The sequence below is a fragment of the Microtus oregoni genome, unplaced genomic scaffold, assembly GCF_018167655.1.
Source record: "Microtus oregoni isolate MIOR12 unplaced genomic scaffold, Mior012 000009F_ref0000495, whole genome shotgun sequence".
In the NCBI taxonomy this organism is placed as follows: Eukaryota; Metazoa; Chordata; class Mammalia; order Rodentia; family Cricetidae; genus Microtus; species Microtus oregoni.
Window position 1 is genome coordinate 38,244,907 of NW_024543068.1, and position 15,111 is coordinate 38,260,017.

The 15,111-nt window shown below is 40.0% G+C and overlaps 1 protein-coding gene across 3 annotated transcripts in view; it reads right to left on the reverse strand.

Moving 5' to 3' along the window:
- The window catches only part of LOC121452277 (signal recognition particle 54 kDa protein), a 69,984-nt gene that overhangs the window by 50,798 nt on the left and 4,075 nt on the right, over positions 1-15,111 (reverse strand). For all 3 annotated transcript variants that reach the window (XM_041658310.1, XM_041658307.1, XM_041658308.1), the window contains exons 2-5: positions 9,874-9,983; positions 7,789-7,880; positions 6,559-6,643; positions 612-716 (exon numbers count right to left, since the gene is read on the reverse strand). In XM_041658310.1, coding sequence (XP_041514244.1) covers positions 612-716; positions 6,559-6,643; positions 7,789-7,880; positions 9,874-9,951 — 360 coding nt within the window. In that variant the 5' untranslated portion in view covers positions 9,952-9,983. The remainder of the gene's footprint in view (positions 1-611; positions 717-6,558; positions 6,644-7,788; positions 7,881-9,873; positions 9,984-15,111) is intronic.

The window sequence follows — 15,111 nt, forward strand, 5'->3', positions numbered from 1 at the left end:
GGCCTGGAAGGAACTAGAGAACAGGCTGCCCTCCACCTGCCTCTTCCTCTATTACACCTGGACAAACTGACAGTCTTTCTTTCTGTTTTGTTTTTGTTTTTTTGTTTTGTTTTGTTTTTCAAGAGAGGGTTTCTCTGTTTAACAGCCCTGTCCATCCTGGAATTTGCTCCATAGACCAGATTAGCCTCGAACTCAGAGACCCGCCTGCCTCTGCCTCCAGAGTGCTGGGATTAAAAGAATGTGCCACCACCCAGCCACACTTACATTCTTTAAGGACAGGAATTTTCTTTTCTTTTTCAAAAGAAAGCAAAATTAACATTCTGTTTCACAGTTTGAGAGGGTCTCCTATAGCTAAGGCTGACCTCAAACTCATCGTGTAGCTGAGGATGACCTTGAATTCCAGATCCTCCCACCTCCACCTGGGTTAGAAGTCTAACATTCTGACAAATATCACAGAAGACTATAGAACTCCACTTTATGCCCTCCAAAAATATTACAAAAGCAGAGAAGATACATAGAGTAACAAAATAAAACAACAATATATAGCTTATCCTTAAAACAAAACTTCATCCGACTGTATCCTCCGTATGTCATTTCTCAGGTGTATTTACCTTCGAGCACGTTGTTGTTTTACCACTCCCTTGCAATCCAACAAACATGATGACATTCTGCTTTCCTTTAGTCGGTGTCCATGCTTTAACTCCAGGGTCTACAAGCTATAAACCAAAAACAAAAATGTCGGACCAACATGCCAGGCAAAATCCCACACATTAAATTATAAACATTAAGCTAAGGATGTTTTTATTTTATTGAAACCACCATAATACCAACATTCTTAGGCAATTCTACGAGTCCCCAGCATGCAGACTGAAATCTAAGAGTTTTACAAAATATTGCAGTGCTGAAGTCATACTCAGGCCTTTCATATCAGAGCAACTAGAGATAAGAAGCTCATCTGCATCATATATCTGTAACACAACACAAATGCCAAACAAATGCACCTGTACAACAGGTAAAGATGATTATCAAACTTGACAACTGACTTTAATCCCCAGGATGGAGGGAAACAGCCAACTCCCTTAAGTTGTTGAACATGATACAATAGTTGCCAGACGGACAGACAGACAAACAGACACACACACACACACACACACACACACACAAATAAGTGTAGTTTTAAAAATTTCTCATAATATATAAAAAAATTTATTATTTAGCCTCTATACATTTTTATTATCCAAACATTATCATTTCAGCATGCAATCTATATGAGATTTTGTATTTTCTTTTCTCATAGACCAGATCTTCAAATTCAGCCAGTTTATACATTTTGTAAATGTTTCTTTAAGGACTTATTCATTTATTATGTATACAGTGCTCTGCCTGCCTGCATGCCTGCACACCAGAAGAGGGTACCAGATCTTATGATAGATGATTGTGAGATACCATGTGGTGGCTGAGAATTGAACTCAGGACCTCTGGAAGAACAGCCAGTGCTCTTAACCTCTCAGCCGTATCTCTCCAGCCCCCTTGTCTTTCCTTTTTTTTTAAAAAAAAAAAAAAAAAAAAAAAGGCGCTTGGAGGTGGTGGCTTACACTTTTAATCCCAGCACTCGGGAGGGCAGAGAGAGGAGAATTTGTGAATTCGAGGCCAGCCTTGTCTACAGGCTGAGTTCCAGGACAGCCAGGGCAACATAGAAAACCCTGTCTCCAACAACCTCCCCCAAAAGAAAATGTTTAATTAAATGAAAAGCTAATTCTGGTAGTAGGGATGGAACCTAGGGCTTCATATAGCAAGGCGGGCACTCTGCCATTGATGTTTATCACCATCTCCCTCTTAGTATGTATTTTCTGCTCAAATAACTTTATAATTCATTCTAGACACATTACAAGTGCTCAATAACCATGTGTCTAGGGGCTTCCATACTGGTAATCATCTTCAATTTGATAAACGTATATAAGAAGCAAAATAATAAATGGCACATGAAGATACCTTCTAATTCAAATATTAAAAGTTTCCAATGCCAAAAGATCTAAAGAAAGCAAGGGAGAAAAACAGAATTTTACAACAATGGGTTAGTAAGAAAGAGTCACACAGGAACAGTACCCAAACAAATACAAGGCTTATCTTCTGTTTCATTTTTGAGAATCTCATGTTACCTAGCTTGGTCTTGAACTCACTAGGTAGCTGAGGCTAGCCAAAAATTTCTGGTCCCTGAATTATTATGTCATTATTATTAGTACTACTGTTACAGACATGTGCTACTATGCTTTCTAAGTATAAGGCATTCTAAACATTTGTTCAAAAACAGTTCAAATTTAAATACATTGGGAGCCTGAAATACTTATTTGCACATGATAACTCTATAATCATTGTTAATATTCTCGGTCAGATGTTTACAAAATAAACCATCATCATTATTACCATTATTATTTGTCTTAGACAAGCTCTCATTCTGTAACCTAGACTGATTTGAAACCCAGGGTGCCCTAGAACTCCTGCTACAGTGCCTCAGTGCTAGGATTACAGGGTGAACTGCCAACCCTGGTGTAAATAAACCTTTAGTGGAAGACAGCTATGGCCATTCATTTACTACCTTTGCATTCCAAAAGCAGAGTTGAAGAGCTGCCATAGAGACTACGTGGTTCAGGATATCTAAACCCTTGAGGAAGTCTGCCACGCTCATCTAGACGACACCATCAAGGTATCATACATGAGTTTCAGGGAAGACTGGTAAAGAGAAGGGAAAACAAATCAAAACACTTTCTTATCCCTTTTCCAAACATGTTAACAACTTTGGAAAATTTCTAAAATGGGCAAAATCTGTCTTAAAACAAATACACTTTCCTTTCTCCTATATCTTTTCAGTATAGAAGGCTGCCCTGCATTCACCTCTATTCTATATACCTCATGGCAGAATAACTCAGCTGTCTATTATTACTGGACAGTTTAAAAATCTATCTTTCCCTCCTCCTACACTCTGAAATGAGTCTCCAACCTTCTAGTATGAAAATTCCTTTAACACCTCATTTGAAAGGGTAGCTGCAATGTGTACTCTGAAGCCATATAAACCCCAGGTCTGCTGTACTAGAACTGACACTACTTACTCAGCATAGATATTACCTATCCTAGTGCATGATTCTCAAACACCATGAATTTTGTCACTTTAAACACTAGTTTATTGAGTTATGTAAATCTCACATTATTATTCAGTAATGAAGTGAATCAAGCATTAAAAATATTGACTTTTCTGCTGGGTGGTGATAGCACTTGCCTTTAATCCCAGTACTTGGGAGGAAGAGGCAGGCAGATCTCTGTGAGTTCAAGGCCAGCCTGGTCTACAGAGGGAGTTCCATGACAGACAAGGCTGTCTGACAAGAAACTCTGTCTCAAAAAGAGGGGGTGGGGGGCGGGGGAGGTGCTGAGATATGGCTCAGTGGCTAAGAGCACTGGCTGTTCTTCCAGAGGTCCTGAGTTCAGTTCCCAGCAATCACTTGGTGAGTCACAGCCATATATATGAGATCTGGTATCCTCTTCTGACCTGCAGGTATACACGCAGGCAGAACACTATATACATAATAAATAAATGAAATAAATAAAAAATAAAGAATAAAAAAATCAGTGCTAATTTTATCAGGAAAAAAAGCATCAGGATTCTTTCAAATTCATGTTAGAGTTATAGCTTCTTTTTTTTTTTTGTATGGTGTTAGAGATTCAAACTAGGGTCCCCTAGTTCATATATTTTCACAGATAATTTCATCTTGAATTTTATCACCAGCTGCAATATTGTCAGTTATTTTCCTTAAAGTGACAAGTTCATTTCACTTTGGGAAATAATTCTGCCAAACTAAATCCAGGTCAGAATAACCAGATTATATGCCTATTTCTCATTCACACAAAATGGTGCTCTATGCAAGCAGAACTTTAGTTTGCAACTGAGCTTTAAGAGGATTTGAGAGTAAAGCACCGAACTTTACATACACTTCCCACTTCATCCACAGCACCTTAAATAGATATACACATAATCAATAGTCACAATTTAACACAATTATCTACTGCTTTGGGAAGGATTTCCTTAAGTGAAAGCTGGCATTTTAAGTGCTTACTGGTGAAGTGTACAGTCACTAATAATCCAGTCTGGCTGGTATTACTGTCTTTTTGTTTATTGTTTGTGACAGTCTCAATATGTGGCCTGACTGGACTCAAATTCATAGAGATTCACCTGCCTCTGCCTTCCTGTTTTATTTAAAAATTATTCAGTAAAAATAGACATCTGAGCGATCTGCCATGATGTCTAAAGAATGGAAGAAAATGTAGAGAAGAGTCCCTCTGCTCAACAGATCTAGGGAGGAAGTAATGGGATTAAGGGCATGTGCCACCATGATTAGCTGGTGTTACTGTCTTGATTCACAACAGCAAGCTGTCATGTTGCAGAATATCCAATCATACCACGAACCCCAAGATTGTGTTATTTACTGGAAAACCTGTTTCTAACTGTGGCATAGCTCAGCTCTAGCACACACCTTTTCTGTTTGAATATTGTAAACAGGATTTAAAAAAGTCAACCATAGGTCAAGAGGCGGAACAAGCAACCAGCAGACAAGTGAACACAGAATTGTTAAGAAGAAAACCATAGCGAATAGGAGGGGTGTCAGGAGGACTAAGAGCAAGAGACGCACAGAAAGTAGAAGGGAGGAACATGCAGCTTGAGATGCTGCAGGAAAAAAGAGGTGGTTTCTGGAAAGTTGGCTGAAGAACGTAAGCTGGGCACTTTCTCTGCCTCTCTGAGCTAGCAGGCTTACACTCCAGCATCTAGCTCCCAAGTCTTTACTGGTTAAATCAAACAACAGTCAGGCTGTACAAATGCGGCAAAGAGCGGAAGCTAGAGGCATAGCTCGATGACACAGCATGTGTTTAACGTGTTTAACATGTGCGAGTTTCTAAATTCAATCCCCAGCAGGTCACACTGGAGTAAATAATGCTTTAGTATTACTATCAAACAGTTTTAACTTTGCTTACATAAATATTGCTCTAGGCCATAAGCTTCTCTGAGATAAGAACCAGTGTGATCTCTGCTGTCCACCTGGCATACTACCTAGAATAAAAAAGCTACAACAAATGCTTCCCAATTTAGTTCTTGATGCTCCAGAGTTGAGGATAATTCTTACAAAGGACTCAACTTCGTTTCCCAGCACCTACATTAGGTAACTCACAACCACTTGTAACTCCAGCTCCAGGGAAATCCAAAGCCTGTGACACATGCAGGCACTAGAAATCACATGCTCATATCCACAGACAAACACACACATTTGTACAAAAACATTTTTTCAAACAATTTTTATCTATTTTGCTTTTTATTAATTTTTTTGTTTTGTTTTTTTTTTTCAAAACAGGGTATCTCTGCATAGCTCTAGCAATTCTGGAACTTATCTATAGACTAGGTTGGCCACAACCTCAGAGATCCGCCTGCCTCTGCCATTCAAGGCTGAGATTAAAGATGTGTGCCACCACCTCCCGGCTCTTGCTATTAGTTTTTTATATTATTCATTTTATGTGTGTTTTGTCTGCATGTATGTATGTACCATGTGGTGCCTGTGGTGGCCAGAGGAAAGCATCAGATCCCCTGGAGTTGTGAACCATGTGGATGGCAGGAACTGAACCCGGGTTCTCTGAAAAAGTACAAGTGCTCTTAACTGCTGAGCTATCTTGCCAGGCTCACACACAAATATTTTTTAAAATAGCCCATTTTCAGAAAAGTTAAAAAGCTCTCCCATTTATTTTCCTTCTGACATTGTTTTTTCTGTGTGTGTGTGTATGTGTCTGTGCTCGTGTCTCATGACACACATGTGAAAGCCAGGGAACAGCTAGAGGGGTCGGTTCTCTTCCACCACACAGGATCAAAGTCAGGAACAGCTAGAGGGGTCGGTTCTCTCCTTCCACCACACATGTGAAAGTCAGGAACAGCTAGAGGGGTCGGTTCTCTCCTTCCACCACACATGTGAAAGTCAGGAACAGCTAGAGGGGTCGGTTCTCTCCTTCCACCACACAGGATCAAAGTCAGGGAACAGCTAGAGGGGTCGGTTCTCTCCTTCCACCACACATGTGAAAGCCAGGAACAGCTAGAGGGGTCGGTTCTCTCCTTCCACCACACAGGATCAAAGTCAGGGAACAGCTAGAGGGGTCGGTTCTCTCCTTCCACCACACATGTGAAAGCCAGGAACAGCTAGAGGGGTCGGTTCTCTCCTTCCACCACACAGGATCAAAGTCAGGGAACAGCTAGAGGGGTCGGTTCTCTCCTTCCACCACACAGGATCAAAGTTAGGAACAACTAGAGGGGTCGGTTCTCTCCTTCCACCACACAGGATCAAATTTAGGCTGTTAAGCCTTAGCAGGAGACACCTTCAACAGAAAAGCATCTTGCCGGTTCAAATTTATATTTCCATACAGATGAACTGTCCATAAGATATATTAGAAGGGACTCAAAAGCCATGCTCATTTAAAATCCTATAAAATTTTATTCATTGAGTTGATAGTCTCATAATTTTCAAACATTTTTACCTTTACAAGTTCTTTAAATACAGCATGCTGAATCATTTTTCTTTTGTTCAGACCAGATGCCATTTCTTCAAGATCAATTGCAGACCTTCATAAGTGACAAGTGGGGTAAGAAGAAGAAAAGTCAGTTAAGATAATCTGAAAGTATTTCTATCCCATAGAATATAAAGGTATTCAATCATTCAAATTAATAGTCTAATTAGCATTCACATAATTATTATAAATTCATAAGATTATAACACAAAAAGCTGTACCATAAAATACTAGATGTAAAACTCTGGTTAGTTTTAAAGGCTTTCAGAGCCGGGCGGTGGTGGCACATGCCTTTAATCCCAGCACTTGGGAGGCAGAGGCAGGCGGATCTCTGTGAGTTCGAGGCCAGCCTGGTCTACAAGAGCTAGTTCCAGGACAGGCTCCAAAACCACAGAGAAACCCTGTCTCGAAAAAACAAAAAAAAAAAAAGCTTTCAGTTCAATGCATAAATACTAATTTCTCTGGTTATAACTATAAAATATTAATGTATTATTCTTGAAGCTTGTAAATTTTATACAGAGAATCACACTGACTTTCTAGTTCTAAATTCTTAAATGCTAGTAGTTCTGTATCTTCTCCCACACTATCAGTTTAGAAAGAAGGAATGCTAGGATTAGGATTCAAGAAATTAATAGAGGGCCTATATGGTTCTTATGCCTTCCCCAATGGATACAGTAACAAAGACCACACAGTACTCCTTCAAACAGGAACAGAGAAATGGAGGACAAAGAATATAATTCTTCACTCACGAAGAAGGCTACTCATTCAATCTTACCACAACTGCATGAAGAAACCGAACTGTTAAAAAGCTCTTACAATAAAATCATATCCTAACCATAATAAATGACTGAACCCACTCAAATAAAGACGACAGAAGAAAATCTGCAATGCGATGAAGTTATCCTTGGCATGTTCACCATCATTATGGAGATATACAGTCCTTCTTCTCTTCCCTCCATCTAAATCTTCCCGTCACAGCTGACCCGAGACTCACTATATAACCAAGGCTAGCCTTGAACTCATGGAATTTCTTTTGTCTCAGTCTCCCAGGCATGAGCCATCTCCACAGGCAGTTTTTTGACACAGTTCTAAATCGTTCCAGTGCCATACAGAAGTATTTCATAATAAAGCAAACTTTCCTAATTACCTCCTCAATCCCAGTAAACCAAACTTAGTTTTTACACAATTAATTCAACTTACTTAACATTTTCTCTTAATTGCTTCACTAGTTTAATATTAACATCTGCTTCCAATAATGCTGTACATACTTCTTTTAGCATAGCATTTAATACCTGAAAATAAATAAAATTGAAATATGCTTAATGTTTTACTTCAGCAACATAAAAAGCTGATCACGTATCATGCACTAGTTAATAAAGACATAGCAATACTACTGGAGAAGAAATAAGATTTTCCATTACCTTTAGAGAAAAATTATTATTAAATATCTGCTCATTCTATCAAAATAAGGCACGGCATTTAGTTTTACACAGGTATTAATAACCAAGTATTGATCATCACAATTTTGTTCTTATTAAAGCATTAGTAATAAAAAAACAATACCAAAGGAACAACAGATATTGCCCACAGTGTTTCCTAAATCACTGAAGAATTTTGATACCTATATTTGCAGCATATGCTTTTCCTAATTGGAGCAGTATGGAAAACAGAAGGCAACTCCTAGTCTTTCAATTCCTATATATCAAGAGGAATAAAGTAGAAAAGGGGTCTATTTTCCACTGAAAATTCCCTATCACAAGAGTGTGGAGATGCAGGCACTGTGATTAGAAGGTCATGAACTATAAGCACTGTGAGAAAAAATAAAGCTTCAGCTGCTCACACAAACAGGAACATGCACAGTAGAAAATAAGCTGCATAAGAGGAAGAATTTCTGTCTGTTTTGCTCACTGCTTGACCTTTGTGCCAGCAAAATGCCTGTAAATACAGGTCTTCAAATAGAACTGTCCTTCGTATGCCCTCCAGAGACCTATGAGGGTTCTCCAGCCCTCATCAAGGGGTACTGTCTAGAATTGATTGTCCACCAGAGAGATGGTCTGGTTAATTTGCTAGTGGAACACTAAGGCTAGAAAACCTGTCAACTCAGAAATGGTTGTTCCACTTCCACCAAGTACTTCACACACTGACTTACCCAGTCCCCCAGCCCTCTGAGACAGTGTCTCACTATAAAGCCATGGCTGGCCTTGAACTTCTCTATCCTCTTTCCTCTACTTTCTAAGTGTTGGGACTAGAAGCATGTGTCATCACTCCTGACTTCCTTTGTCTCTATTTTTTTGGGGGGAAGTGTGTGGAAAGATGGGAATGCTTTAAAAAAAAGTCTCGGGACTGGAGAGATGGCTCAGCGGTTAAGAGCACTGGTTCTTCTTCCAGAGGTCCTGAGTTCAATTCCCAGCAACCACATGGCGGCTCATAGCTATCTATAATTAGATCAGGTGCCCTCTTCTGGTGTGTAGACCTACATGAAAACAGAATGTTGTATGCATAATAAATAAGCTTATCTTGAACTCATAAACTGAGATCCTCCTGTCTCAACTTTCTGTGCACCAAATGTAGGATTTGTCATCTTTCTCAGTCCTGTTTCTCTACCAGAATAAGAATAAAGGCTATAGAACATTAAACATTGCTCAAAAAGCTGTTGTTTTAGTTAGTGTGGGTTATAAGACTAAGCAACAATTTAAGTTGTGATTTAAGTTCTGACTATCAAGGTGAAACAATGGCAGGAGAGAGGGCTCAGTGGCCAAGAGCACCTGCTGCTCCTCTAGAAGACCCCAGTCTGAGTCCTAGCACGTGGAGCAGCTCTCGAGCTCCGATACTTAAACTTTCCCTGCACACCTGCACTGGTGCGCACATAACCTCATACAGACATACACATAGTTAAAATAAAAAATTTAAGTTTAAAAAAAAAAAGTGAAGCCAGGTTGGTGGTGGAGGACAACTTTAATGGGAGGCAGAGTTAGGCAGATCTCTGAGGTCAAGGCCAGCCTAGTCTACAAGAGCTAGTTTCAGGACAGCTAGGACCGTGACACAGAGACACCCTGTCTCGGGGCAGGTGTGTGTGTGTGTGTGTGTGTGTGTGTGTGTTTGTGTGTGTGTGTGTGTGAAATAACAGGGTAAATTACTTTTCAGTGAAAGGCACTTCTTACTGTTATAATATTTACAGTATTACATCTACGTCAAATTAAATCACAACTCTAAAGATCATTATTTAGTCCCGCTCTCCCATCCTAGTAACATGGCACACAAATGTATTACACTGTATTTTCATACCTCTTCATTGATAATGGTGGCATTGCTCAATGAGCGTAATGCTGATGTTATTTTTCTTCCAAGATCTGCTAGAACCATCTTGAAGGTTTTAAGATGTACTTAAGAGAACTCTAGAAAGGAAAGAAAACATAAATTGAAAACCATTTCACATTAAGTCCTAACTGAAGAAAAAGAATACTTAAATTCAAATTAAAGTACTCAAAATTTAAATACTGTTATTTATACGCTTCTATAACCTCAACCTGCAACTTTAATACATGCATATCTGAAAGATAAAACGTCTACTTGATTATGATGCTTTACATTTAAATATCTAGAGAATCTTATACATAAATCGTCAGATTTAAAATGTCAATAAGCCAGGCAGTGGTGGCACATGGCTTTAATCCTAGCACTTGGAAGACAGAGGCAGGAGGATCTCTGTGAGTTCAAGGCCAGCCTGGTCTACAAGAGCTAGTTCCAGGACAGGCTCCAAAGCTACAGAGAAACCCTGTCTCTAAAAAATAAAATAAAATAAATAAAAGATAACACATCAAATAACATCTGCTGAGGCAATAACAATATGATCTTTAATAACTGTGTTTTCTTTTGGCACATGCTCTTGAGTATGAGTAACTGAATGCTACACCATGTCCACTGTAGATAACAGGGGAAGCAAACTCTCCAGAAATGGTGCTGAATTTCCACCTCAAGGACTCTGAGCTATTTTGAATTTGACTTTTAAGTAGAAAGAAAAAGCAAAAGGAAAACTTAACCTTAATTCATAAATTGCTTAACTCTTCTAGCCCCAAACAAATCAATCGCTGAGTCATTAACTACACTGACAGTCACCTGCTAAATAATTCCTTTAATCCCAGCACTTGGGACTCAGAAATAGACCTCTTTGAGTTAGAAGCCAGTCGGTTCTACAGAGAGTTCCAGACCAGCTGAGGCTATATAATGAGACCCTGTCTCAAAAATAAAAATAACAATACTTCATTTTAATACTTCTAACCACCAAGGAAATAATTACTCTTCCCATTCTAAAGTGATTTCCTGATCTCTTTTTTCTCTGAGACAGGGTTTCTCTGTGTAACTCTGGCTGTTCGGAACTCGCTCTGTAGGTCAGGCTGGCCTCTTGCTCCCAAGTACTAGGATTAAAGATGTGTGTCACCACTGTCCAGCTGATTTCCTGAGTTCTTTTTTTTTTTTTTTTTTTTTTGGTTTTTCGAGACAGGGTTTCTCTGTGGTTTTGGAGCCTGTCCTGGAACTAGCTCTTGTAGACCAGGCTGGCCTCGAACTCACAGAGATCCGCCTGCCTCTGCCTCCCGAGTGCCGGGATTAAAGGCGTGCGCCACCACCGCCCGGCCGATTTCCTGAGTTCTTAACTCCAAAATACAGTAACCTCAAAATTCCTTTCCCTTAAGCCAGGCAGGAGGTACACTTCTGAAATCCTAGCACTTGAAAACACGGGAGCAGGAGATGGAGGGCAGAGTGGGTTACATGAGAAACTCTAAAACAAAAACAGAATAAAGGTATAGTTTTATAAAAGAATACAGATAGATATAAAAGTATACAGACTGCTTCACATAAGGATGATAGAACTCACAGAAGTAAGTAAATATGAATACTGCCAGCCCCAAACAAGCTTTAGTTACTAGCTAGTAAGGCAAGGTCCATGAATGAACAGCAAAATAAATGCCAAAACAAATTCCTCTTCCTGACTATGAAGTAGAACCCAGTTCCTGCATCTTTGGTTTGCAGCCTGTCATGCTAGTCTTTGGACTGCAACTACAGCATTGGCTTCAACTTGTCGAACTTTAGACTTGTCAGCCTCTGTAATTTGTCTGAGCTAATTCCTACAATTCCTGAATATGGGCAGGCTAAATAGGTAGGAAAGCCGGCAAAAGGGAATTTGATAGCTGTGAAATGGAAAGAGCAGAAATACAAACATGGGATAGCCATAGGGGTGGTGGGTGACAAGGTATCCTAGTCAAGAGAGTGCCATACAGTTTTTAAAGGCTTTGGAAACAGTCCATAAACAATATTGGCCAAAAGATAACTGTTTAAAATAATTATTTTGGCAGTCTTTTGGAGATTTCTAGACTTGATTCCATTTGGCGGGGTTTACAAGATACTAAAAATAAGACAAAAAACAAAACAAAACTGGGCATAGTGGTGCACGTCTTTAATCCCAGCACTCCAGAGGTAAAGGCTCTGTGAGTTCAAGGCCAGCCTGTCTATGTAGAGAGTTTCAGGAAGGCAGGGCTAGAGAGACCCAATCTCAAAAAGAGAGACAGAGAGAGAGAGAAGAGGGGAGGGAAGGGAAGAGGAATGGAGGAAAAGAGAAAAAAGAAAAATAGACTGGAGAGATGGTTCAGCAGTTAAAACTTATTGCTCTTCTGGAAGACTTGATTCCTCGTTCACACCTAAAGCCAGTTCCAAGGGAGTCAGGTGCCCTCCTGTGACTCCCACACACCTGTGCTCACACAAATGGCAAACATTTACACAGATTCATACACATAAATAATAAAAATAAATCCTTTAAAAAAAATAAGGGGCTAAAGATAAGGCATTGACCACTATTCCGGGTTCAGTTCCCAGCACCCACATGGCAGCTGACAACACAGCTCACAACTGCCTGTAACTCCAGTGCTAGGGAATCTTCTGGTCCCCTCTTCCACCACCAGGCATGCATGTGGTACACCGACATACATGTAAGCAAAAAACTCCACAAACATAAAAAAATGAAATAAAAAGGTTAATTCAAAAGGAAAACAGTAAGAAAAGAGCTAATGTATCTGCCAGAGGGAGATTTAAGAGACTGAACTTAGGTGAGTTAAACATACAGGAAAAGAAAATGAATTCAGGATCTATTACAGAAAGGAAATATCTCAGGCTAATTAGAAAACATTACATTCAAACTCAAGCAAAATTACGTAATTTAAAAATTAAAAATAATGACTATTTCCAGGAGTGGTGGTACACACCTTTAATCCCAGCATTTGGGAGGCAGAGGCGGAGGATTTCTGTGAGTTCGAGGCCAGCCTGGTCTACCAGAGCTGGTTCCAGGACCGACTCCAAAGCTACAGAGAAACCCTGTCTCGAAAAACCAAAAATGAATAAATAAATATTAAAGCTGGACATGGTGGTATAGTCAGTCCTTTAATCCACAGAAGAGACAGGGGTAGACAGATCTCTGAACTGGAGGTCAGCCAGGGTGATACAGTGAAACCCTGTCTTAAAAAAAATTAAAAATTTAAATTAAAATTTTTAAATTATTGCTGGCATGATGAAAATGAGAAGTTTTGCTTACCTTGAGCAAAGGTTCTTGTTTTTTTAAGTTACATGGTTGTCTAACCTCAAAGAGCAACTACTTCATGGAAAAGATTCAAGATTTATTTCTTATCCCATATCCAATAAACTGAGTCAATTCATGGAAGAAGTGGGATGCTTCTACTCGTCACCTTTCATCACTGCTATCAGTAGTGACTCGTCCTATCTGTGTCACCACAATGAACTTAAGGTGACATCATAAAAAGAACATCCTCCATCTTAAAAAGTTAGAATCTAGGGGCTGGAGAGGTGGCTTACAGGTTAAGAACACTAGCTCCTGCAGACATTCTGGGTTTAATTCCCAGCACTCACTCGGTAGTCTACAACTCATCTGAAGATCTGGAGCTGTAAGCCTTAGATGAGCAAGAACATGTGATGTTTGGGACTGGGGCTGTAACTAAACCTGAGGCCCACCATTTTGGCCCTCTCACTGCTGGTGTGCAGGCGCACACAGCTTTCACGTGGGTACCGGGGATTTAAACTCAGATCCTCAAGTTCGCATAGCACATGCTCTTAGGCATTGAGCCATTTCCCAGACACCTCATTATCATTTAAAGTTGTATTTATTTTCAGAGCAAGCATGGATTTATTAAGGAAATCTGAGGAAAACTCCAGAGGATGGATGGGGCTCTGGGGGATGGAATACCCTTCTCTTTTAAAACAGAGCCTGTTCTGTAGCCCAGGTTGACCCTTTGCCTAGGTCTCTTCTAAATGCTGGTGTTACAGGCTGCATTATCATGCCTAGCCTAACTGAAGTCCTCTCTACTTTTTCTTGCATTAGCCTATGAAGTTGGTGGGAGAGAGAGCTCACATGGAAAAGTGCTTGCTACGCAATCATGAGGACTTGAGTCCAAACCTTTTTTCATATCTTAAAACTCTTGGTAAAAATATAGTCAAGAATCAAGAGTAATTGAGATTTTGTTTAATCATGTCCAGCAACAATATTTTGATTTACTAAAGTTGTCTAAAGAATCTAGGTAGACAGCTCAGCCACTGAAGTGCCTTTTTATACACAAAGACCTGGATTTAATTCCAGGAACCCACATAAAATAGCCAGGCGTGGTTTACACATACACACAATCTCAGTGCTGGGGATGTGGAAACAGGCAGAACTCAGGGGCTTCCAGCCAGATTATCCTACTTGGCCAGTGCCAGGCCAGCAAGAGACCCTATCTCAAAAAACAAGGTGGACACAGCCTAAAGTGTGCAGAAACCAGGAAAGGGAAAAGGGCTCACTGTGGGGTGGGGAAGGAGTAGAGACAGGGTAAAAGTGATCAGAGGGCAGGGGAGAGGAAAAATAGGACAGGATTCTAATTAGGTAGAGGAGGGGGATAAATACAGAGGACAGACAGGAGTGTAGTGATATTTTGTTTGTAATCTAACAAATAAAGTTGCCTGAAGATCAGAGGGCAGAGCTAAGACATAGAGGTCAGGCAGGGTGGTGTGTACCTTTAAACCCAGCCAGAGGAACTCTGTGAGTTCAAGGCCACCCAGGGCTACATAAAAACAATCCAGTCTAAAAGAGAAACAGCCAGGCAGTGGTGGCTCACACCTTAATTCCAGTACTTGGCATTCATATGCCTTTAATGACAGAATTTAGGGAGGTGGAGACAGGAGTGATATGGCTGGGTGGAGAGAGGAATATAAGGCGGGAAGAGACAGGAGCTCAGATGTAGTCTGAGTGTGCAGTCTGAAGATTCGGTAGAGGTAAAAGGCTGGCTGCACTGTTTCTCTGGTCTCAGCTTTCACCACCTAATATCTGACTCCAGGTTTTTATTATTAAGACCAATCAGAATTCGAACTACACAGGAGGGTAAAACAACCAAAATAAGGGTGCTTGAAAGAAGTCATACTATTAACACTCTACCTAAAAACAAAAGAAAAAAACTACAATATAATTAAGTCTACATGAAGGGCTATTGC